At 39.2% G+C, this 26,762-nt stretch overlaps 1 protein-coding gene across 1 annotated transcript in view; it reads left to right on the top strand.

The window, feature by feature from the left end:
- LOC134797338 (insulin receptor substrate 2) overlaps positions 1-26,762 on the top strand; it is a 394,635-nt gene that overhangs the window by 22,985 nt on the left and 344,888 nt on the right. The window contains exons 2-14 of the mRNA XM_063769560.1: positions 3,379-3,562; positions 4,135-4,260; positions 4,851-4,987; positions 7,093-7,197; positions 13,218-13,529; positions 15,635-15,739; positions 16,112-16,217; positions 16,601-16,819; positions 19,465-19,590; positions 19,854-20,001; positions 22,206-22,411; positions 23,563-23,778; positions 26,580-26,676. Coding sequence (XP_063625630.1) covers positions 3,379-3,562; positions 4,135-4,260; positions 4,851-4,987; positions 7,093-7,197; positions 13,218-13,529; positions 15,635-15,739; positions 16,112-16,217; positions 16,601-16,819; positions 19,465-19,590; positions 19,854-20,001; positions 22,206-22,411; positions 23,563-23,778; positions 26,580-26,676 — 2,087 coding nt within the window. The remainder of the gene's footprint in view (positions 1-3,378; positions 3,563-4,134; positions 4,261-4,850; positions 4,988-7,092; positions 7,198-13,217; positions 13,530-15,634; positions 15,740-16,111; positions 16,218-16,600; positions 16,820-19,464; positions 19,591-19,853; positions 20,002-22,205; positions 22,412-23,562; positions 23,779-26,579; positions 26,677-26,762) is intronic.

Raw genomic sequence — 26,762 nt, 5'->3', positions numbered from 1 at the left:
TTTTTATACGTTTTCCGAGCAAAACTCGGTCTCCCAGATATAAAGTAATTAAGTTAGTTTTCCTAGTAATTTCAGGAACACTAATCTTTTATCGCAAGGGAATTCCTTTTTTAGTTAATTAGATTAAACTAATTATATACCGCGAAAGTTTCAGGCCAATTACCCAAAAAATTGTGTTCAAAACAATTTAAACAATATTTTCCTTTACCGATACAACCTACAAATTAATATGAAACATCACTGACGCGCTGTTTTAAAATTTACTATATTTATTGCTGAGCTTATGAAAAATGAGTTTTAAACGCAAGCGTGTAAGGCTCATATTTAAATAGCCCGTTGAGTATTTAAGCTCTTCTGATGACTAAGTACTGATTAATGTTTACAAATAGAATATGTTTTCAACTGCAGTTACAAAATTAACTTGTAAATCCAAGTCAATAAGGTTCATATTACTACGGCAAGTTATGTATGTAAGCTGTTCTGTTAGGTACAGTGAGTTGTTTACTATTATTGTTGGACGTTATCGACGCAGAATTCCCATGAGTAACCGCATCCGTGTTTGTGCATAAATATGTATACTAGGAAATTGTCCTTAGGCGTTTTGACGGTTGTCATTAAAGTCGTAAGACTCGTAAGGCTTTAGGAAACCAATTAGAAATCCGTCCTTATTGACAGCCGACGGAGCGGTACCGTTTGGGCGATTGTGCACTACAATGAATTTTACTGTCCGGCAGGCCGAGTTTTTACGGTCCGATATGGCAGGCCATTAAATGTATATAGTAGCTTGTGCACTAGACGTAATTTTACCGTCCGACATTTTACTTTTCCCCATTCCGGACAGTTTTTTTCCGGTCCGAGATGACAGCTATGAAAAACGTGTTTAGTGCTTGTGCACTGCGTCTGGAATTAGTATTATTCATGACTTGGCCGGGTGGGGGCGGGTGTTGTTGATGTGTTTCATGCCACTGCGCCGCACCTGCGAGTAAAAAGACGGACAAGTGCACAAGCCAATCATCCGTTTTTTTCATGCCACTGCGCCGCACCTGCGAGTAAAAAGACGGACAAGTGCACAAGCCAATCATCCGTTTTTTTCATGCCATATCGGACCATGAAAACTCGGACTGCCGGACAGTAAAATTCATTGTAGTGCACAATCGCCCTTTGATGTGAACGTGTAAAGGCGGGATTTCACCAGTGTGCGGCACTGTGCGGCACAAGCATATTTAGTACAAAAATGCTTGTGCCGCACGCACACTGGTGGAATCCCATCTTTAGGCGGTTATCATTATCACACTGCTCCGCACTTCAAAGAGACATCCGGTGCTGCGGTTTTTAACTTTGTACAGTCGACGTCAAATATATAATGAATTGAATCTACATTTGTAATTCATTAAATGCGTTACGAGTTAAATTGCGAAAATCATCCAGTAATAGTAAAATTAATCCTAATTGAATACACGATTACTGCAATTAATTGTGTTTATCTTAATTAATTATTAATTGCAATGATATTTAATATATAATAACTTAAACATAATATTCTAATCAAATAAAACGGTACTTAAAAACAATAACATCATTAATTTATAACGAAACCTGCCGAAACCGAAACTTCGGTCTGACGAAGTTTCGGTTTCGGCAGGTTTCGTCATAAATTAATAAACCGGCCAAGTCTGAGTCGGACTCGCTCACCGAGGGTTCCGTATTTTTTAGTATTTGTTGTTATAGGATCTATATCTGAATCCCTAAAGTCTTTTCTCCTATCTTTGCATTCTCTAATATTGTTTGTCATAATGATCAGTTGCCCTAACACTAAAAACCCTAATTTTGGTTTCCCTAATTATTGATTACTTATCCTAATGTTATTAATCATATTTTCTTTTTTGCGAGGGTCGCAGTTCTAACCCACAAGTTGTTCAGTTATGACAATTGATCGTTAGGGCATGTGCCCATTAGAACAAACCAGTTAGAGCAAGTGACTTTAGGACAAACGTTGTTAGGGATTCAGAATGACACCCGTTGTTATAGCGGCAACAGAAATACATCATCTGTGAACATTTCAACTGTCTAGTTATCACGGTTCATGAGATACAGCCTGGTGACAGACAGACGGACAGCGGGGTCTTAGTAATAGGGTCCCGTTTTTACCCTTTGGGTACGGAACCCTAAAAATCATGTTTCGGCCGATGGTTCGGTTTTGCTTTAGTTTATGAATTATGAATAACGCAATCTTTCTCTGTCTGTATGACCCTATTAAAGTTACTTAATGACTTTAATGCGTTTATAAACTTTACAAACAATGAACACGACTTGTTTACCGACGTTAGAAGAAAACAAGTGCATCGTAAACATTGCATCATTTTGTTTGCGTGGAGCCCACCCAATTCATGTTGTGGAAATGCATGTTCAAGGCAAACGGCTTTATACCGGCAATATAAACACATAAACACAAATAATTTATTGAACAAATTAAAACTACGAGTATTAATTGGATGATTAATATTTTGAATACATTTATTTAGACTACGATTAACTATTAGTGATGTATCAATCATCATGTGCCTAAACAGTTAAACAGTTTAAACACGCAATATCCACGTCTTGCAACTTAAGAAAAGAAGAAGAAGAAAATAAATTTATTCAGGACGCTTACAGTATTGCTTAAAACTAATACGACGCTTTTATTAGTATAAAACATAAACGTTACTGAAAAGGTCTCCCGTCAGCTTGATGTCAAGTTACCTTTCAGGTATCTTGACGCTGGTCTTCCGTGGAGACCTGTCCAAGCGATCGCGTCATCATGTAAACTTAACTAACATTTACTCACAACTTTAGCAACTTTTGGACATTTATATCACAACTTTAGGCAACTTAAACCCATATAATTCCGACCCATGCCACCGTGACCGAGTGGCCGAGCGGTTCAGACATCAGACGCATAAACGGCTGTTTTGATTCCATTCCAGCCCTGGACACTGGAGACCTTGGTCATTTTCCTTCGTATATGGCATTTATTTCGGTTTGTGACTTAAACCAACAGGGAATATTACGCAAAACTCTGCGTAGAGGGCGTCACTAGCATACTCACAGGGCTAACCGCGAAACACGAAAATCGAAAATTCGGTTTCTGCCTTTCTATCACTCTTGCTTATTCGATCGATAGAGAGCCAGATAACGAAATTTTCGTGTTTCGCGATAGTCCACCTGTAAACAAACCGCCTTGATGCATCAATGTCATAGTGAAAACTTGTCAAAAACTGTTTAAGGCCTAGTATGTATAAGTTACTCTATGGTTTACTGGGTGCAATAATGCTGCACTCTGGCGGCAGAACATTGCAGTAATACTCCCTATTTAAATTTGACCATTCTCTTTTCCAGAACACGTTTGGCAAGTAAACGTACAGAAGAAAGGACTGGGAGCGTCGAAGAACATCCAGGGGCTGTACAACCTGTGCTTGACGGACAAGACGCTGACACTTGTCAAGATCAAGAGCCACAACAATGTTATCAGTGATTTAGGCATCCCGGAGAAGATCGAGTATTCCTTGAAGAACATTAGAAGGTACGTATATAACAGGGGCTTTAAAGTAATATACTTCATTGTTAAGAGGCGCTGGTACTTGCTAGAGGGCCTGGCCAAGATGACAATCGTACGAACGCCGATCGAAAAAAAATGTATCGGGATCCCAGATGCAACGAAAAGACGCGTGATCATTTCCATAGATAATTTCACTTACGATTGGCGTTTTCTGTCAACGATTGTCACTTGGTTAGAAACCACAACGTCATACCGGGGAAGACATAACTCCTAGAACCTAAGGAGATTATGGTGGGTTTCAATTTTCAAACTTAGCACGTAAAAACGCGGCCATCTATCGTCTAGAGCATTTTATCCTAAGTGTAGCCACTGAATAAATAATTGTAGCCAAAATTCTAGATCTCCAGATGCACACTTGCACAGGATTCTCCTTGTATCCTATGCTTCAAGACATGGGTGGTTTCGATGTGTCCAGGATTAGAGCCCGTTTGTTATATGTATCTTGATCATTTACGTGAATACTTCCCTTTTGCACACTTCAGTTATCTTTACGTGTTAGCGCGCTGTGTTGCTCATCCTCAAACTTACCATTTCAGATGCGGCGATTCAGAGTGCTTCTTCTACATGGAGGTGGGCCGACAGACGGCGACGGGCGACGGCGAGCTGTGGATGCACACAGACGACTCCAACATCGCGCAGAGCATGCACTCCACCATCTACCAGTGAGTGTAGCCAATATTCGCCCAACTTTCTCGGTGCTGCGTTCTAACAATTTCCATTATAAACTGACAATTGAGAGCCTCCAATTCTCACCAGCAATATTAAGGAAAACTTACTTGCGACTGTTGCGTTTTCCGGTGCTTGTTCGCCATTTAAATATTTTCGTTAATATCATTGATTGACCAAGGCGTCATTGCTCTACTTCACAACCTACAATTTGAACATATTTAAAGCACTTTGCAGCTGTTTAAATAAAATAATTACGAATTACTACTTAAGTATTTAGCACATTAGATACTAAAATCATCAAATTATGCCAAAGGAGTTGGCTGCGATTTTTCTAAAGACTTTGATTGTATGAGATGACCTATAATAACAAACTATAACGATCCTTTGGCATTTAGGCCTAAATATTATTAGATTTTACAAACACGAGTGATCCCAATAAGTGATTTTTTTATTGGAATCGAATAAATTCAACAACATAAAAGCATAACCGTAGCTCGGAGTACCACAGGGCTCAATTTTGGGTCCTATTATCTTTCTCATAATCATTCAACTTTTTTATTGAACTCAATTCTTACTATTCTAGTGCCATGCGCAACTGTGCGAAAGAGACAGAGAACGAGAGGGATCACATCACGATGCCGAAATCAGACGACGAGCACCCTCGTCCTCGACGGCAAACAGTCTCCGAAGGCCAAAGGCCTAGAGCAGGCCTTTCCAACGGTAAGTTTGAAAATTCCGCCTTATATCCAAGTGTGAAGAGCTATTTTCGGTTGAGGATTATCTCAAGAATTAAAACTGGTCGCGACTTTTATTATGATCTCACTCTGCTCTTAACTTAGTTATTGATGACTTAAACTGGTTTATAAAAGTCACAGTCAGTTGCAAATGAAGTAATGCACATTGAGTTGGAGTTAGACTTTAAATATGAAGGCAGGAAGTACAGACAGCATCAATAGTAGCGGTTAGAGCGTGTCAAAACTATTCGCCACTCTGTGATAGTTTTATAAATAGATACCTATATCTCTATAGTTTGCGTTCAAAAATATCTGCCACATAATTGACTTACATAGAGTCATCTCTTTTTGTGAAGCGACTAGAGAATGATAAATACTTTTGATGCATATTACCGTCTACTATAGATGCTGATTCTACACATAGTATCGTTAGTTGGATCTACATATTGTGTTTAATTTTACAAATGGAGAGACTAAAATGATCTTAGATCTATCTTAGTGGAATAGGTTCTACGAATTATCATCATCTCTTGCCTACTTAGCTCACTAACCACTAGCAAAACGGCTAAGTCCCATCCCAAGCAATATAAGCAATAACGACAGATATGTGGATCCAACTTAATAGTTTGCATAAAGAAAAACATCGTTTATTTGTGAATTTCTTAGTCGAGCATTCCGCTTTATTGGTTGTCAATAGCGATTATTACCAAATTTTTGGCAATCAAAACTAATCCTTATTTATATCCGACTAGGTTACACTTTATCTGATACAATCAAGATTAAGTTAGGGTCACACTTTCCGAGTAAGAAGGAAGGGAATGAAAATAATGTTTTTCTTTTTGAAAACTTAGTTTTCGGGGTTGTAGCGGTGGATAGAGTAGCATGCACAAAAAAAGTTTTTGGGTTAAAACGTTTAATTTTTTTTTTATATATAGGTATTGATATAAAAAGTCAAATTATTATGTGAAGATTTTTTGTACATGTTTTTTTTAAAGTGATAACCTGTAGTTAGATTAGACAGTAGTATAGTCAGCTTCGCTTAAGTACCCTTTGAAGAAAAATGTGACTAACCATACATTTAGAATAGTTATAGTGTAAGCAAGCATTGTTTTGTGTACAGTTGCCTCGGAAATTCAAAATCCTATCCTGACGTGAGAAGTGAATTCCTTACATCTTGTTCTACCTATATAATTTTTACTCTACGGAAAAGTCGAAAATATGTATACTTTAATAAGTGACATTTGACCTGTTGGTCAGTATAGATGTTTTTGACATTGATTCATTCAGTTTCCGTCTCCCTACTAAATAACAGACCCGCACCTATTTCGCGCAATATAGACTACCCGTCTTTTTCTAAGTAATACAGTTAATAAGACAAGAGTATGTATATCCCGCGAAGGACATTGTATCGCGGTGAACATATTCTAGAGACACCTCTAAACATTTCGTGAATTATTTTAGTGTTTTCTTTCATTTTTTTTTATGATATTCTTATTAGTGAAATAAGTAGCCAATATATTTTTACTGAGCTTAATTTTCAAGAGAACGAATCAAGAACCTTAACTAAAAGCAAAGAGAAAAAAATACATAGAGTGCTCACTTCATACGTCAGTTTTGGTACCAAAACGACTATTATTTTCGTAGTCGACATCTAGCATCGAGTAGCGGAATTATCAGTACTGCTACTTGACAATAGATGTTGAGGCGACCGAAAAGTCTAATGCTCAACAATTTTCAGCTAATATTATAACCGGATTAACTGGGACTCTATTTTCAACTCCTTCTGCTTCTAATATTAGTTGTAAATTGTTGTTTAATACAATTTTCGTGAGTCGCCACACAAGAGACATCTAGTATCGAGTAGCGATACTGATAATTCCGCTACTCGATGCTAGATGTCGACTACCAAAATAATAGTCGTTTTGGTACCAATTGATGTACGGAAATCACTCTATTCTTACTATATTTCTCTATGACTGGAGTTAACTTTTTTGAAGTGCTTGAAAGCTCATTTTAAAAGCCCCAGCCCTCATTCAAAATTGAACCCTCAGACCAAGATGTAAGGTATAAATTGGCACAAATCTATTGCAGAAAAGGGCCTCTGCGTTGGCTCATGCATTAGACAATGCGTGTGTTCAACCAACACTTACTCCATAGATGACTCGGCGGCCGCCATTGCGCCTCTCACGACCAACGGTAAAGTGCACCTTAGCGCAAGGGGATAGGACGCTTTTTCGTATGGCCACGGATATGTGTTGCGGTGGTGAAAATGCGGATGGTAAATTAGATGGACAAATCATAGTTAAGCACTGACGTTGCAAAGTATTGTGGTTTTCCATGTCAAAAGGTGCCTTATGTAGTAACCATTTTTGATATGGCAAGCCATTTATAATCTTTCGGTTTTAATCTATGCTTTTCGTTAATTTTTATAATAATTTTAATAAAGAAATATCTAAAATCACTAAGAAACTTCACAGTTATACAAAATTTATATAACGCAATAAATTGAAATTGTACTGTAAGCCGAAGACAAACACATGAGTTATTAATTTTATCGCACTTTCAAAATAAAGTAATAACCACAAAATTACATACCACTTAATGGTATGGTCTTGGGTCGTCCCATTGGTTTTTCGTCAAGTTCTTAAATTAGTCCTATTCTGCTTTCGTCACTCATTCTACATTCGTCACAATCGTCGGTGGCTTTCAATGTAGAATGAGTGACGAAAGCAGAATAGGACTAATTTAAGAACTTGACGAAAAACGAATGGGACGACCCAAGACGATACCCACTTAATTCATTTTAGATGTATGATGAGTTGATAATTGATTTAAACAACATTTTATACACAAAAGGGGGGTGGTTTTATATAAAAAAAGCTCAGATTAACACCGAAAATCTGTATTTTGGCTTCTGGCGTACCGCATCATCACCAAATATGGGAAATTACCCTTTCGTCTACCAAATATCATCTGCGTTTTCATCATTGTAACATATAACAGTGGCTGTACCTGCTTATAGAGCCACAGTGATATTCGATCTGATTCCCTCTCGCTTACATCAAGCAAAAGGAAGCGAGATGGATTATCGAGTCGATTCACTGTGACAGCTATATATGTGCAAGCGCCTTGTCTGAACTAACAACGCGTTGACGCTAGAGGTCGCTACTGGCAAATTTTCGATTTCAAAAGTATTAAAACGTATTTAAAGTGAAAGTATTTTTAAAAGTGAGAGTATAAAATAAATTACAGATGTAGTGCATAATTATTTTCCTTCGTATTTTCTCGGAAACGTTCGTATTTGTCATGCTACTTCAGCCAACCTCAGTACTTTTTGTACCGAGACTGACTGAAATAACACTACACGTTCGTACGTTTCCGTGAAAATACGATGGTAATTAATTACGCACTACATTTGTAAGTTGTTTTATTCCATATCCGAAGCAAATTATCGTTTGAGCCCATTGAATAGCGGCCCGATTCGAACTTTAAGATACGTCAGTTAATAGATCTAGAAACGATATGGATTAGATATGTCACTGTCAAATATGACGTTTCCTCAAACAAAAACGTCACTTTTGACACTGACACATCTAGTCCATATCGTTACTAGATCTGTTATTTGACGTATTAAAAGTTCGAATAGGGCAGTAGGGCCCATGATGTAACGTCGAGGATAAAACGCGTATTTGTGCTTATGATATAGTTCGTTTTTTTTAGCATTAGAAATAAGGTAAACAATCTTGATGTGTCTTTTAATTGAAAAACACATTTTAAAAATAAGTTACGGCAAATATGTAACAATTATGAATCTAATACGATCATTTATATTCTTCTGCTTTCATAAGTATTAAATTTTGATTTCTAAAAAGCGTTTTTCAATTAAAAGACTTGTCAAAATCGATTACCCTCTTGCAAGTTCTTTCTAATGCTAAAAAAAACGAACTATACATATTCGGCCTCTCATGGTGATAATGAGGTAGATAAACAGAAATATCGCATATATCAATTTGCTTTTTATCGTACCTATGTAAAATTCTTAATTTAACTAGTATAGTCAGCTACAGAGATAGTTGACCCCCCCCCCCCCCCCCCCCCCCCCCTACAAACAAACTTCGATGCGGGGCGGGTCATGTATGTCTGCATCTGACTGTACTTTGCACTACTACACGAATACTACTACTACAATACTATTACTATACGAATGTGTTGGTAAAAATACTATTATAAAAGATTAATGTGGTTACAAACTAAAAAAAGTCAAGTGAGAGTCGGTAATTTTATTTACGCTTTGCATCATTGACTTAGAATTTCGATAGCACGATGTAGAACTTCATATGAACAGCTTTTTTGCCTTGATCACTCCATCTATTGAATGTGGAATCGATTCTTTCTACTTTTTTAGTAGTACCATCGCCCACACTGTTAACTGTCCTTATGTGGACCTTATGCCTTTTAAGGTCCACCGATGTACAGTTAAGAGTATTACTGTTTGTACCAATTAAGTAGTGTTCGTCGCACTTCCAAATCAATAATTTTATATACCTGGTAAAGTAAGTAAATATGTAGTTTGAATCTCTTTAGTCAGTAGCGACCTCTAGTGAGTGCTAAAACTACCGCCTTGTAAACTTAAATCTGCCAATCTTGTGGTTAAACTATATGTATCCTGCCACTAATCTAAAAAATGCCGTTTGAAACTTTCTAGGGATATAGACAATGTAGAGTAATTTTTAAACCATATTTAATGTTTATTGGTTATTATAAAATGGAAGAAATTGACTCTAAAGTTGGTCAAGCAGATCTTGTCAGTAGAAAAGGGCGGCTAATTTGAAAAATGTAGGCGCGAAGGGATATCGTCTCATAGAAAATTTGAATTTCGCGCCTTTTTCTACTGACAAGTTTTGCTTGACCATCTATATATTGTCATATCTCTAAACTCGTTTCGATTCGATAGCATTTTATGTTCGAATGCTGCTTTGCACGGCTCTTTGTGCGACCAAAAAGAATATCTATGGATCGTGTTATCTCGTTTCTGAAGATGATTGTTAGCTAATATCTGTCAAACAAATGGTCTTGGTTTTTTGTTACATAATATAACAAAAGGTCATGGGCCTAAAATGTTACGGAAATATCGTCGCTAAAACTCCGGTCACGCCTATATTTCTCATATGTACACGCGCACGCACACATTCACAACTCGAAGGGTCGAGCGGTCATTGGCTTACCTTATCAAATAAGTGAGTATGTGTGCGCCTGAAATCGGCGTGTCTTGAAGTCACAGCTCCATCTTAGCTACGTGGTTTCCCTTTTATTGTTCTTTATTGATTTTTTTTAATTATGAGGATTCCTTGATGTTTGTCAGATATTTGTGAAAGATAAGCTTTATACTTGTCAAATTAATAAGCTTAACATCTGTTGTTTGATTCAAGACTTAACGCAGTAAATCTTAAGGCTTATAATGCAGTAACCGTTTAAATGTATATCGAACGAATGCTTCGCCGCGCTTGGCCGAAAACAGCGAATTGTATTTATAGTTATTTTTCTGAAATGATTTGAATGACAGATGTCGTCTCTCCTAGATAACAGATACTTAACCATAGGTTTTTTAAAACGGGCGCAACAGAAATATAATGGGTACTGATTTAGAGAATTCAAACGTAAAGTACTGAGGAGGACATTTTGCCAATCTAATCATTTCAGAAAAAACGCATTATATGCTAATAAAGTTGCTTTTAATGTGTATTTCCAATTTCCAACTCACAAAGTCGTGTGTAGGGTCAAGGAGGCAACAGTGGCTCGAACAAAAAATAGCCGGGTACAGTGGCTCACTCAACCTAATTCCAACATGAGAGAGTAGCTTGCCTACTACTACAGCAGAAACATTCAGTAATCGAACGAGCAATGGTTATTCTAACACGTAAGGGTATTTGCGACTGAGCCACTGTTTCCGTTGAGCCACTGTTCCCGCCTTGACCCTATTACAAAAAGGTAAGTAGGTACATACTATGTTTCGTTAAAAGTTTTCTTGAAGACAGGAAATGTACCTTCGTTGCTTTTAAGTCTAAAGTGTTTGTACTGTTCTTTTTGAAACGACTTTTTGAAGTGAATATTACAATTATTAAACATGTTAATTTTCTCTAGATTAAGTAAAATTATTGTTATTATTTGTATTACAAATAACGATGGATGTGATAGCATGATAGGATGTTATATTAAAGCATTTGATAGGATGTTATGTTAAGGCATTTTGAGCATTATGACTAATGTATTTAGAGTGATCGCGCATTATCATCGGTGTTGGATATTTGATATCGTTTACATGACTATACATTATTATAATAATTTCATGATCGAGCCGAGAAAATATGGTATAGAAAATATTACAGATTTTTTAATGCAATAATAAATTTATGCAATTTTTCACCTTAGGGCTGATACAGACAGACTGCAACCCGACTGCAATTTGTATGGGAAACTTTTACAGTCCGTCTGTACCGGCCCTGAAGGAAAGGTATAAAATAATACATATTTGTGATTTGATTATAAGACATCGGTTACACGCTAATTGTGGCGTCAGTTCAGTCCATCAGTCCATTCGACTTTTGACTGATGCCAGAATGATGGAAAATGGACACGGCTAGACGATCAGTCCAGACTGACAACAGACTGATAAAATTACGACACAGTCGCCGTTTGGACACAGAACGCAACACAGTCATTTAGTCTTGTCTAATATGGTGACTGACGCGAGAATGACACAAACAGGTTACACGATCAGTCTCCTATCAGTTTTCTGTCATTCAAAATGGACTGAGGAATATTATCTAAAAATTTAAATTTTCATCAGTCCAGACCATCAGTCCATCAGTCCGCGTGTTACACGATAATTCTCCCATCAGTCTGACCAGACTGATGGACTGAACTGACGCCAGAATTAGCGTGTAACCGATGTCTAAGGCTTGAAACGTATCTACCGAAATGTACGATAAAGTCGTTTTTTCATCGTCGATCTTTGGCAACGTTCGCAAAAATCCATTATATACCTAATTCGCGCGACGTTGCCAGATACGTAAAGCGACGTTGCCAGATTTCGCCAAGTAAGGACGCTTCTTTAGCACGAAGAATTTCCGCACAGTGGCATTGACCGCGGGGTATCATGGGCGGGAAGGTTACGAAATTCTTTGTTCTTAGCGTCCTTACTGTAGCAGTGGATACGACGGCATTCCTACCAAAGTTAACCTCGTAAGACCCACCATATAAAGTTTCCGAATTTTTAATTTGAACCTTATTCAATAAGTAAATTAGAACGCATTTCGTTTGTTTTAAAAAGCAATGAAACAAAAGAAATGCTACTTTATTTGGTTCATAATAGGTTAAAATTAGATTGCACGAATATGTACATTGTAATGTACATTTAGTCTCAGGAGGATAAGTCACAAAATAAGTAAATAATGTTGTCTGTACCATATATTTGCCGGCATTTTTTAACAGTGTTACGAGCGATGGTATTTTATTCATTTGGTGGTGGTCACATTTAAATAATAATAGTTATTGATGATTTGTGATTAATTTGCAATAAGATTAAGCAACATTGTCACTAACTGGTATTGGTAACATGGATTATCATCACTGTGGAATATCATAATAAATAGGTAATTACAATTTTTGCTATATGGCACCGAAATACAGAAACATCAAATACTTTTAAATTATTTTAGATGCGAATCTTTATTTTAAATACGTATAAAAATCATATTGCTTACAGGTTTAAAGCCTGAATATATGCTATTTCGTTAAAATTTACAAATAAATTTCTAGTAGTCTTGAAAGTCCTAAAATAAATCTCTTCATGAAGATTTATTTGAAATTGTGTTTCTAATTTTGCTTAAATTAATGTCACTCGGCTTAAAAATGTATGTCGGTGATTCTTGATCGAATTTTCAATCCACTTTTATACCTGTACCAAACGAAAAACTCTCTGAGGGTCTACCGCGAAAACCGAAATTCGCAAATTGCGGGATCTTACTCTTTTACTCCAATGAAGGCGTAATTAGAGTGACAGAGAAAAATAGCCCTAGTTCTCTCAATACCATGTGAAAAAATATATCATAAAGTAACCAGTTCAACAATAAATACCATCGCTCCAATCCATGTTAACAAACCATCGCACCGGGTGCTTGGTGCCAGTTTGTGTAGCTTCATTGTCTTGTCCGCAGCCGAAAACCAACCACCGAATAACTCACTAATAACCGATAAAACCGACCATCCTCGTCTCATAAAACACCACCGAACCGTCTCACTGCCCACCGGGTGCCCGCTCTTCCAAGAACCCCTCAAGATAGTACACGAGCGGACGAGATCTGCACCTTTAACTGGGGACGAAGTAGATAGAGTGACCATTGAGCGGGCTCAGAGGCACTCCTCATGCAAAGCCGTCAATGGAACTGAGACGTCGAAGAAAACGCAGTGGAGCCGGCGCGCTAGTACGGGGGCGCGGCTGTCTAAACTCTCGCCCGCTCATACAAAGAGTATGTATGCTTGTTCGCATGCTTTATATCGGGCGTAGTAAGGTTAGCTTGTTAGTGCAACACGTTTATTTAATTTGATACCTAAAGTTATGTTAACCTAATGTCAAAATGCATTTTGAAATGTGAAAGAAGGGAAAAAAAATCGTAAATATTTCTTTTTAATTTACGATTAAATGTTTGGTTTAGTCATACTTGGGTTTAGTTAATGTTTTATCCTAAAGATTGTTAGTTATTATGCTTGCTGGAATGGAATAAGTTTATTATATTCCCGCCTTAGACTAAGGAAGACTTGCCTCTGTTATAAAGTAAACTTTGATAAAATAAACAATTAAATTGTTCTTCGAAATATCCTAAAGTTGATTAGATACCCTCTTCTTTAATTGAAAATTGTGACGTTCTCAATCAAAAGGTACCACTTTGCCACTTGCCATTAAGACGTAATTTGCTTTTATTAAGGCAATAAAAAAAAGTCTACTATATGAAAATTATTTTCAAAGATCATCAAGCTTAGGTCAATAGATAAGGCCAGATATAACAACAAAATAACCTATGACTATCCATTACAGCTCTGTTTAAGCCGTGTGTAATGGAGAGACTGGGATAAAAACTAGAAATATGCAAGCTTACCTGGTTTATTTTACTTGTACAGTAGAAAAAAAGTAACTTCATTTTGTAGAGCGGGCGTAGCTAAAGATTTATTAGCATATTTTTAAATGGCACTTTTATAACTGAAATTATCCATGAGATTCTTGTTATTTCGACTCAGACTTCGTACCTCTTTCGACTGTAATAAATTGAAATATTCATTTTTTCACCTATTAGGATAGATAAGAGCTGTAGAATCTGAATAAATTAATTTAAAAATTGCAAAATACTGCACAATCAAAGTCATGGTATTTTTTAAAGAAATGCTCTTCTACGTCATCTAATACCACAGGATTGCCAGCGCTTATATAATGTACCATTTTATTAGCTTATAATTAATTTAAATATAAATTGCGGTTGGTACGGCTGCACGACGATTCATTTACTAACCTAAGTTATTTTAAAAATGTATTATTGTTTTTCTACTATTACCCGAATGATGCACGCTTACGCTATATCTTTTCATGTGAAATAAAAATTGTAAAAAGTCAAAGGAATGATTCCCAACTAACATTTTGTTTTTCTATCTATAGTGCTTTCTTTTGCAGTGTTACCTTTGTACAACAATAGCTGTGTGAATAAGCTTTTAAATTTATTCTTTCATGTATTTATTTGTATGATTAAGCTTGGTTTTTCAGGTTTCAGATAAAGTACAGTACCAAAGATGTTCTTTCTTTTTCTTGTCGCTTATGTAAGAGAAATAAATTTTTTTTGGTGATTTTTATCTGAGATTGAAAAACTGCTCTTCGGCATGTATGTCGCTATTTATTTATTCCGTGGTTTATGATCGGAGTATGCAACGTGGTTGAGTTTGTATTCGACGAAATAAAGCATATCTAAGAATTGTAACGGAAGAATTTCAAGAGGGACCATTTAGATTAGACCATTCCTAATAATATTGTTAACATCGAAAGTCAACAGTCAGATGTTTGTGAAAGCTAAGCTTAATAAATAAATAAATAAATAAATAAATATTAGGGGACATCTTACACAGATCAAACCTAGCCCCAAACTAAGCAAAGCTTGTACTATGTATATGTGTATGTATTAATATTTGAATCATCACAGTATCATCCATAGTATACCTATACCGATATCGTTAAATAATACCTTGTATCAATGTTACTTTTGTGAAAATATTAAACAATACTGACAAGTATGCAACTGAATGTGAATGATGAGATGACGGGCGAGAGAGAGGTATGGAAGAAAAAGACATGCTGCGCCGACCCCAAATGAATGGGATAAGAGCAAGCGAATGATGACTGACAAGTATGCAACTTAACAAATCTCTGTTAAATGTTGTATCTTTATTTATTAATGAAAACTAAATTATCGGTATTTTTCATAATGATCACAAAATAAAAACCTAAAAAGCTACACAAAGCTACAGATTCTGAAAAATATATTGGACATTCAGAATTCCCAAACTAAAATTATAATTGTATATTTATTTACAGACGCAGCCGGTCCGTTTAGGAATCGTTGCGATAGTATGCCCTCGAAGGCGTTTAAGTCTTTGGAGGCGGAAAGGCCACCTACACGGCATTCGGAGATCATTGAAGGTAACTTGTGTTGGTATTGGTAAAAAAAGGTTTTAGAGTGTGGAATATTCTATGTAGGTATAGTCTGTCAAGCAAAGTGCGTCAGTCAGTAGCAATGTACAGCAAAGTGAAGTAGGGCAACACCCAAAGAGCAGAATTGCGCTAAGAAAAACAGCAATGTACATCGAACCAAAACATGTAATTATCATAACATAAAAACATCTTAGCCATTTTGATGACGTCTGACCACTGTCTCCAGACAATTTTGAGGTCTCAGGGTACTGTAGGGAACCTACTTGTCGTGATCAATGTCGAGTTAAAGCTATATGGTGCCGGGCCCCCCATGGGTTGGGTCCTTATTGCTGTTTTATTTACCAACGATTTCTATCTCAGGCCTGAGTGCGTCCCATGACGAGGCGGACGCGGTGGAGTGGCACCGCACACCGCGGATACCTGAGGAGCCCGACTACTGCGAGATGGGACCGCGGGATAGGTTTAGGTATGTAGCACTTCTTTATTATTTTGAACGCCATACGTCGTATACAATTTTGGGCGCAAATTTGACGCACTTTAATTGAAATCATGAAATTGCAGCGTACACCATAAAACTTTAATCTTTCATGGCACTGTGGCCACGTCTACGGATATATCGAAATGTATAAAAAATTTGCTAATTTTTACAAAGTCGCAAAATCTAGTAATAATTAATTTAGTCTAAATGAAGCTCCGGGTGTATTGAATAACAATGTAAGGCTGCAGGTGTAAATGCCAGTTTGCTGTGCGTTAGATTCTATTCTGTGTTGAACATAAGACGTTTAATCTCACTGGTAGTCATTTCTTTTGAATTTTTAAGGAAAAATTTAATAAAAACTTTCTCCACAGTAAATTGGGTCGCGAACCAGCGAGCCACTCCCGGACCTCATCAATAGCGGCCTCCGAGACGTCCCCAGAGAACGTCAATGATGGCTACCTTCCCATGGCACCAGAATACCCTGCTGCGACTGATGGCTACCTTCCCATGGCGCCATTAGACCATGGCTTGGTATCAGCTTCTAGCGGCTCTGTGTGCAGTGGGACGCCCTCGACGGATCCTCGGTTTAGGTAAATATAGTGTACCTTCCCCAGAGAACGTCAACGATGGCTACCTGCCCATGGCACCAGAATACCCTGCTGCGACTGATGGCTACCTTCCCATGGCGCCATTAGACCATGGCTTGGTATCAGCTTCTAGCGGCTCTGTGTGCAGCGGGACGCCCTCGACGGATCCTCGGTTTAGGTAAATTAGTGTAACTTCCCCAGAGAACGTCCCCGATGGCTACCTGCCCATGGCACCAGAATACCCTGCTGCGACTGATGGCTACCTTCCCATGGCGCCATTAGATCATGGCTTGGTATCAGCTTCTAGCGGCTCTGTGTGCAGTGGGACGCCCTCGACGGATCCTCGGTTTAGGTAAATATAGTGTACCTTCCCCAGAGAACGTCAACGATGGCTACCTGCCCATGGCACCAGAATACCCTGCTGCGACTGATGGCTACCTTCCCATGGCGCCATTAGACCATGGCTTGGTATCAGCTTCTAGCGGCTCTGTGTGCAGCGGGACGCCTTCGACAGATCCTCGGTTTAGGTTAATATAGTGTAACTTCCCCAGAGAACGTCCCCGATGTCTACCTGCCCATGGCACCAGAATACCCTGCTGCGACCGATGGCTACCTTCCCATGGCGCCATTAGATCATGGTTTGGTATCAGCTTCTAGTGGCTCTGTGTGCAGCGGGACGCCTTCGACAGATCCTCGGTTTAGGTAAATATAGTGTAACTTCCCCTAGAAAACGTCAACGATGGCTACCTTCCCATGGCACCAGAATGCCCTGCTGCGACTGATGGCTACCTTCCCATGGCGCCATTAGACCATGGTTTGATATCAGCTTCTAGCGGCTCTGTGTGCAGTGGGACGCCCTCGACGGATCCTCGGTTTAGGTAAATATAGTGTAACTTCCCCAGAGAACGTCAACGATGGCTACCTTCCCATGGCACCAGAATACCCTGCTGCGACTGATGGCTACCTTCCCATGGCGCCATTAGACCATGGCTTGGTATCAGCTTCTAGCGGCTCTGTGTGCAGCGGGACGCCCTCGACAGATCCTCGGTTTAGGTAAATATAGTGTAACTTCCCCAGAGAACGTCAACGATGGCTACCTTCCCATGGCGCCATTAGATCATGGCTTGGTATCAGCTTCTAGCGGCTCTGTGTGCAGTGGGACGCCCTCGACGGATCCTCGGTTTAGGTAAATATAGTGTACCTTCCCCAGAGAACGTCCCCGATGGCTACCTGCCCTTGGCGCCATTAGATCATGGCTTGGTATCAGCTTCTAGCGGCTCTGTGTGCAGTGGGACGCCCTCGACGGATCCTCGGTTTAGGTAAATATAGTGTACCTTCCCCAGAGAACGTCAACGATGGCTACCTGCCCATGTCACCAGAATACTCTGCTGCGACTGATGGCTACCTTCCCATGGCGCCATTAGATCATGGCTTGGTATCAGCTTCTAGCGGCTCTGTATGCAGTGGGACGCCTTCGACAGATCCTCGGTTTAGGTAAATATAGTGTACCTTCCCCAGAGAACGTCAACGATGGCTACCTTCCCATAGCGCCATTAGACCATGGCTTGGTATCAGCTTCTAGCGGCTCTGTGTGCAGCGGGACGCCCTCGACGGATCCTCGGTTTAGGTAAATATAGTGTACCTTCCCCAGAGAACGTCCCCGATGGCTACCTGCCCTTGGCGCCATTAGATCATGGCTTGGTATCAGCTTCTAGCGGCTCTGTGTGCAGTGGGACGCCCTCGACGGATCCTCGGTTTAGGTAAATATAGTGTACCTTCCCCAGAGAACGTCAACGATGGCTACCTGCCCATGTCACCAGAATACTCTGCTGCGACTGATGGCTACCTTCCCATGGCGCCATTAGATCATGGCTTGGTATCAGCTTCTAGCGGCTCTGTATGCAGTGGGACGCCTTCGACAGATCCTCGGTTTAGGTAAATATAGTGTAACTTCCTCACAGAACGTCAATTATGGCTACCTGCCCATGGCACCAGAATATCCCGCGGCGACAGAATGTTTTTTTTATAGACCCACTAGACAGTATCAGCTTGTAGTAGATCAGTCTTCAGTAGAACACCTACAGACCCTCGCTTTAGGTAAATATTTGTAATTCACACCCCTGAAACGTCAACGACGACCCTCTGCCTGCATGGGTAAATGGGTATACCGCGGGAACTGACTTTTTTACACAAGCGTCCGATTTATGCCGCCAAATATTAATCGTTTAGAGACGTTTTTAAAATTACACCCCTACTATGTCATTATAAAACAAAGTCCCCCGCCGCGTCTGTCTGTTTGTGTGTATGTATGTTCGCAATAAACTCTAAAACTACTGAACGGATTTTCATGCGGTTTTCATCTATCAGTAGAGTGATTCTTGAGGAAGGTTTAGGTGTATAATTTGTTAAAGTTTTGTGTAAACCGTGCAAAGTCGGGGCGGGTCGCTAGTTGAATATAAAATTGGAGGTAGTTTTGCAAACGGGAACTAACTCTACAAATATTTTTTTTTAAATCGAACATTAGTGTTATAACTTGCAGTAATGAATGGACTTTCAAGTGTGAGCTGGTTCCCGTTTGCAGAACTACTTCCTATTTATTTTATTGTCAAGTTAGAAGACATATTTTAACCGTAACCTATTGTCCACAGCGAATACCAGCTGGAACCGGCCATGTCGCACATAATAGACGCGGACGAGCGGCCGCCCCGCGCCTACAGCGTGGGCTCGCGGCCCGCGCCCACGCGGCCCGACGTCACCCGCCTCCGGGCGTACAGGTATGTGGACTACACTATACCAGGCGTGGCTCACTCCACGAATACCAGCTGGAATGCATCCCCATTCGCCTCTTGTCACACTTTGTCACACTTTTGTACTGTACTGTTGCTGTGATGTAATATGTGGATGAACCCTAATGTCATTAAATATGTGTACAAAACGCGAGTTTAAAGTGTTATACAGTGCAAATTGGCATACTTTTAGACGATTTTACTTGGGTATTCTGAAGTTGTGGCTAGTTTAACCATACATGTGATTCCAGCGTGGGCGCCCGCAACAACCGCGTGGTGCCGCTGCCGGCGCGCGCGGCGGGCGCGCGCGCGTCGTCGTCGGCGCCGCTGCTGCCGCGCACGTCGGCCGACGACCTCATGGAGCTCGACTTCTCGCACCCCGACCCCAACCCAGCCAAGGTAATGTTTTAGATTAAGGGGCAGGTATATACGACACGACGTTTTCGATTTAGACCTCACTTTGTTTGTGCAAATTTGTTATTTATTCTGTACATAAATGATATTACAGAGTGTTTGTCCAACTCGAGAGCCTTGCTTTATGCAGATGATACCAAAATTTACAGAGTTATTAAAACGCACACTGACTGTTCTGATTTGCAAGACGATCTGAAAAGATTTGAGGATTACTGTGCTCAAAATAACCTCTTTAAATAATGACAAATGTTCCGTAATCACATTTACACGAAAAAAACAGCCCATATTACACAATTATACTTTATGTGGAGGTACTTTAACTCGGCGGGATAGCATACGTGATCTGGGGGTAATAATGGACACAAAATTAACCTTTAATCTTCATATTGATAATATCCTAAATAAAGCGTATACACAGTTAGGCTTTATTCTTCGCGTCGCAAAACCCTTTCGAAGACCCCTGACGTATAAGTTACTTTATAATAGCTATGTTAGAAGTCGCTTAGAATTTGCTTCTGTAGTATGGAACCCCTGTCATGATGTACACAGAAACAGAATAGAAAGATTACAAAAAATATTCATAAAGGCTCTTGAATTCCGAACAGGTAGAAATTACGAAAGTTACGCCTCCTCCTTAGCCAGTTACAATCTTCAATCTCTTTCCATAAGACGCTCCTGTACTGATTTAATTTTCTTATTCAAAATATTTAATAATTTAGTAGATGCCCCTGAACTTTTAGAAAAGATAGATTTACGCGTACCCCGCAGAACAGAACGTAGTTGTCGAAATAAAATGTTATTTAGTATCAAAAGCAGCAGAACTAAACATGCGCAGCACTCATACATTAAACGCACATGTAGGTTGTACAATGTAAAGTGCCAAAACGTAGACATATTTAGCAGCTCACTAAGATTGTATAAAAAATTAGTTTTTTCTTCTTTAAAATAAAAAACACCTGTATGACCACCTAAATTAAGATTTCCTCGCATATCTCGTCACACATACTAGTACATATGCATGTCATTTATACGTAGTAATAAGTTTTTATTATAATATTTGTTTACATATAGGAAACTATAAGTCTATTACTAGAAGAATGTTACTCTATATACTTATCTGTTATATAAGACTGTTTGTTTCTTAATAAATAAAAAAAAAAAAATCATTTGTTCAATATAGTATTTTATACAATTGTGATAGAATAGAGAACTTTTCAGTCGAGAACCGTGTTTAGGCAACGAAGCTTGCTGAGTTGCCTTAGTGAGGTACGACTTGGAAAGCTTGATTATATCACTATTGAATACAATACTTTAATCTTTAAACTAGTAGAATCATATAGGTTAACAAACTAAAAGTATACACCTAAGATACGCGAGCAGCTGCGATACCTTCATACTCGTAGGCACGCGCCCCGGCCGCCGCAGCCCGGCGGGCTGGTCAGCGACACTTCGTAACTCATGAGGCCCTGGTACTTGCTCCTTGCTAAATTAAATTTTAGATAGTTTTTGGCCACCGTAGCCTTTGGAGACTAACAAGCAACGCTAAGTGGTTTTCGTAGTCTATGGATGTTGCTATATTAAGGGTGTCACGTGCGCGTTTCTAACTTATGAAGAAATTGTTTTTACTATACAACCTAATTTAAATAATTAATTTGGGGTACTTATGGTTTTCTTTCGTCCTCTTGACCGCGGCGAGCTGTAATTGGTCAATTTCATAATAGTTGACTAAACCGTTTCGAAATGAATATTATAGTTGAGTTGTGAGCCCATACATTAAAAGTACCCAGTTGCAGTTTGGTATACAAAATCTTAATTCAAGAGTTACAGTCGACGAGTAGAAAAATATTTAATAATTGCTCTAAACACGTAAATTTGTTCACGAAGAAGCGGTTCAATCTTAAATATAAACATTCGTACAATTTTCATACATTGACGACATAACTTAAATTTTTTCTTTGACTTAGATGCCCGCTGGGGCTTGATGTGAGCAGACGTGTAGCACATAAGAAAATGACAGCTACTTTTGACAATTATATTCAGAAAACTGTGTCGCCGCAATATTTTTTAGCTTTTAAGATTTTTATTATTAGTTCGTAAGGTATATATGGGCTTCGCGCCTTGGGTGCTTGATAATAAATGCTATTTAAGTAATTTAATTTAAAATAAAATAGTTATCTATTCGTTCCCAGGTGATAGTGTCCCGCACACCGCCGGCTATGGGCTTCGTGCACGGGCGGGCGACGGCGCCGCGGCCGCACACGCGCGAGGAGGCGGGCGCGGGGTACGTGGAGATGCGGCCCGGCGCGCCCGAGCCCCTCCCCCTCCCGCCGCCGCCGCCGCCGCCGCGCGTCGCCACCACGCCCGACGGCTACGTGGAGATGAGCCTCGGCTCTAGGTAAACCTACAAGATAATGCCATTTCTAGGGCTCGGATTTTCTAAGCGGCATACCTTGCTCACCAAAATAAGGTCTTTGGTCAAAAATTACAGTGTAACTTCGTGTCCTTCTCAAAGGTCTGACGCTTAAAGATAGACATCCACAGGGCCGCATCGCATGCATCGGACGCATCGCACGCAGCGGATTTCAGTATTCTTTGTATAGAAAGTCAGCTACGTTGAACGCTGGCCAACTTTGTTGTCACGCGTGCAATAGAGTATTTAAAAGCGAGTTCGGCCTGACCAGCTACATTAGGGCTCACGCTAGACGACGTCCATAATGTTTATTTACGGTTTATTCACCGTCATCGAAAGCTATGAGGGGGACTATATAATAGTCACACAAGTGCGTTCACTGCGTCCGACGCGGCCCTGTGGACTATTACCTTAAATATACGACCAGAATGATCGCCTATTTGACAATAAATGTATTTTTTTTAAGATGCGCACGGAAACGTTCTATACTTTATTCGGATACAAATACCACATATATTACAATGACATCGTTAGACGCCACTGTATTGACGGTTATTTATTTATATTTTGGAGATCCAACAGCCCATATCCAGTCCATATCCCAAATTAATAAGAGATGGAAAGCCAATTACAGGATCACACATGTAGCTACAGATTTTTACATTCAAATCTACTTAAATGAAAAGTGGCGACGCTCGGACACAGCAACACCCAACATAAAAGTTTTTTACAGTACATATTAAGTACAATCCAATTATTTGAAAACTAACCAGCTAAAAATAAGTTTTTGGCAAAAATTTCATTTTTGGTACAATCTTTTATCGCTGACTGTACTTTTCTTACAACAGACAACTAATACTCATCGAGACAATTCTAAAAACCCCTAACAGAATTAGGTTGCGTTGTTTCATCACAGAATTCCTATGGCCACCTCCTGTCTCCATCATCAGATCAGCTCGATAGTACCATAATATTGCATTGTCATCCGATTTATGATGCATGCAAAATTTCAGCTCAATCGGAAACTGGGAAGTGGATCAAATTTAACTTGCAAGATTTGATTACAGACAGACAGACAGACAGACAACGGTCAGGTGAAACTAAATAAAAGCTTGTAAAAAACAATCTTGTTTCAGAACGCCCCTCCGGCCAGCGGTCCTCGCGTCCTCCCCGCAAACCCGTTCCCTCTTAACGGACACCCTGTTTCCTCTCACCCTGGAGTCGCCTCCAGAAAGCGTGGAGCCGGAACCGGCGAGGCAACCAGCGAAACCGGACCCTAAGCCGGACCCGGCACCGGAGCTGCATCACCCGCTTACGACTTTGAGGGAGATTTCCGAGGAATGTCCAAGGAAGTGAGTATTTCAGACAGGTCCCAAAGAGTTAGACTTATATCGTCCGGTGGTAACTGTAAGCGGGATCTAGGGTAGTTTTGGTACCAAAACTGATATATAGACTGAGCACTCTTTCTAACGTGTGCGCCGCGCCGGCGCGCCGCCGCCGCCGGGCTTTTTGACCACGCCGCCGCCGCCGATAAATGATCGGCGTGAAATCGGCGTGACCTTGAGTGTTGTTAATTAGCTATTCCAAGTTGGTTTTTGGATTACAATATGGATTTCTTTTGTATTATTTATGTTACAGTTGTCAAATATACATCAATTATTAATTAAATAAAACTGGATAGCCAGTTGCAGAAACTATTTGACACACCAATTAAAGTAACTGAGTAATCCAAAGTATTCAACTGTTAACGAACGAACGAAGACTGCTGCTAGTGTTGCTTATACCTTGGACAGCTAGAAGAACAAACCCCTCCATTCTCAAAGAGCTCTATATCGCCACTCATCTCTTCCCAACATGCCATGGGTGAATTGGGAGAGCCCTTAGATTCTTCGGACATATTATCCAACGCATGATGTGGAGAAACACATGAATTTAAGCCGAATAAATGGCAAACGTGCTCGAGTTGGAGCATGTGTGAGATGGTCAAACGTTATGAAGAGGTCGGCTTGCGGCAGTCTGCACCGTGCAGTCCATACGGCTTATGACCGCACGAAATGGAGTCAAATTACATGTGGTCGCGAGCCTTAGCAATGAGAAAACGAGAAAGAAGATACGTCTCAGTGAGCTTGTATGCTGGTGCTTGTATGACAAGAAAACCATTAAAAAGAAGCCATAGCAGTCCACTATGTCTAGCAAATGTCAAGGATATGTGGAGTTCTGTTTTGTTAAAGTACGTCATTTTTAATAGGATAATAAGCCATGGAAAGCTTGAGAAAACGGACAGTTACAGATCGGATCTAAGGTCATTGGGACGAGGTAACCTATTTCTTAATGCCGGTTTACTAGGGAAATCAAGTTATTATATCTATTCTATATTCATTTACAAACCCTATTTTACTCACAGCATATTCAAACTATACGTAGTTCACTGACCAGCAACCTGCATTGATAAAATTTTGAAGAAAAACAACAAATTAATGACTTTTCTTAAGAAACGTGAAGATCAAGGTCACGCCGAAAACACGCCGCCGCCGCCGATTTTTTGGCAAACGCCGCCGCCGATCATTTTTTAATCGGCGCACACGTCTAACTCTTTCCTTACTTTTCCTTGTAAGACCCACCATAGAAAGTTGTACAACTTTTAATTTGAACCTTGTTCTATAAGTAAATTGAGACGAATTTATTTTGTTTTAAATATCAATGAAACAAAGGAAATGCTACTTTATTTGGTTCAAGAAAAGTTCTAATTAGATTGCACGAATATGTACATTGTAATGTACATTTAGACTCAGGTGGTGAAATTTCTCTATGCCACTACATGGTAATTGGCCACTCCTAACAAATCAGATGATGATTGTGTATTCAACATTAGGGGCTTAAAGATTCACCCCCTTATTCATAAACGCTTAATCTAATATCGCCTCAATTAGCTAATAATCGTATGACTTTATCTGTCATTTTGACTTACGTATTTGTAAGAAAGGGATAAAACATAATTTAACTAAATCAGGCCCGTAAAGTTTTATGAATGAGGGGGTCAGAGTTTTCCACTTGTCACAATCTTGAGCGGTTACATCCAGCCGTGTCCCAGCCTCCCCAACCAAACCCATTTATTTATTACATATTTGATTTCGTCAGGTGACAAGCAAGTCACTAATTACTAAAAAAAAAAATTCAACAAAAATCGACCTTTTATTATTACTAATATGGTTCACCATGGCTATGAACTTGTGGTGGTAATTAGTGAGTTTTGCTTGTCACCTGACGATTTAATCATAGATTTAGACCAAGAAAAGTCTGCAACGATTTTGATAACCATACATCGTTATCGCGGGAGCAAAAACAAGCCTGTCACAGAACACATGTAACAGAACGTCCGTTTTGTAAAAGTGGTATATTCTGCCTACACATTTTAAACCTCTAAGATGTTCTTCATATCTAGCATGAAGTTTTCGCAGGAAAAGGTCAATTAAACTCGTATTTCACTATGTAAATGCCTACCTATAAGTCAACATGTCAACTTGAAAACCAAGTTACCAATGTATTTAATTTTTTATATCAGTATTTACTTCTTAAAGTATTTTATGTGATTTTAGTAATAGATGACCACACTTTTATTTAAATTCGATTCTGCTACATTTTGAGCCGATAGGTACATAAGAACGTAACTCAATAGGAATGTCACTTCTGTTATTATTTATTTGTCATAATCTTTCACTACTGTCAAATCGTTGTTGATCCCGCGATAACGATGTATGTTGATAACATACGCAGTGCAAGTGTTATTTTTACATCATAATTTCATAGATCTTTGTCATTTAAAACAACACTTGCACTGTGTGTGCTATCAAAATTCGTGCAGACTTATCTTGGTCCAACTACTCAATTTTGTATTGGGTTTGTATTAAATTATAGTAGTATTAGTAAACACTTTATTGCACAAAACAAGTACATAACACAGAGAGAATACAGTAAATGTGTACAAAGGCGAACTTATCCCGTTAAGGGATCTCTTCCAGCTAACCCTTAAGTAACTGAGAGGTACATATGAAATGGTAGTCAAACTAAGATAAAATGTACATGACGGCGAGACTAAAAAGAAGTAGCTAACCCCAGAAACATAACTAACTAACTACTAATATAATTATTTCAGAAGTCCCGAGCTATCGTCGTCGCCTTCGTACGTGGCTCTCAGCCGGCAAACCAGTCGCGTGGACACGGAGAAGCAAGGCAACCCCACCATTGTCAAGGTAACTTGGAATATCTTCATGTTTTTTGAGTCTTGAGTGCATTGCGATCAGATGCTCAGGGTGGCATTTCTTTTCGTTCGAGTTAT

Source organism: Cydia splendana, chromosome 15 (genome assembly GCF_910591565.1).
Source record: "Cydia splendana chromosome 15, ilCydSple1.2, whole genome shotgun sequence".
In the NCBI taxonomy this organism is placed as follows: domain Eukaryota; kingdom Metazoa; phylum Arthropoda; class Insecta; order Lepidoptera; family Tortricidae; genus Cydia; species Cydia splendana.
The sequence above is the reverse complement of the archived record's forward strand: the minus strand, read 5'-3'. Positions and strand labels throughout refer to the sequence as shown.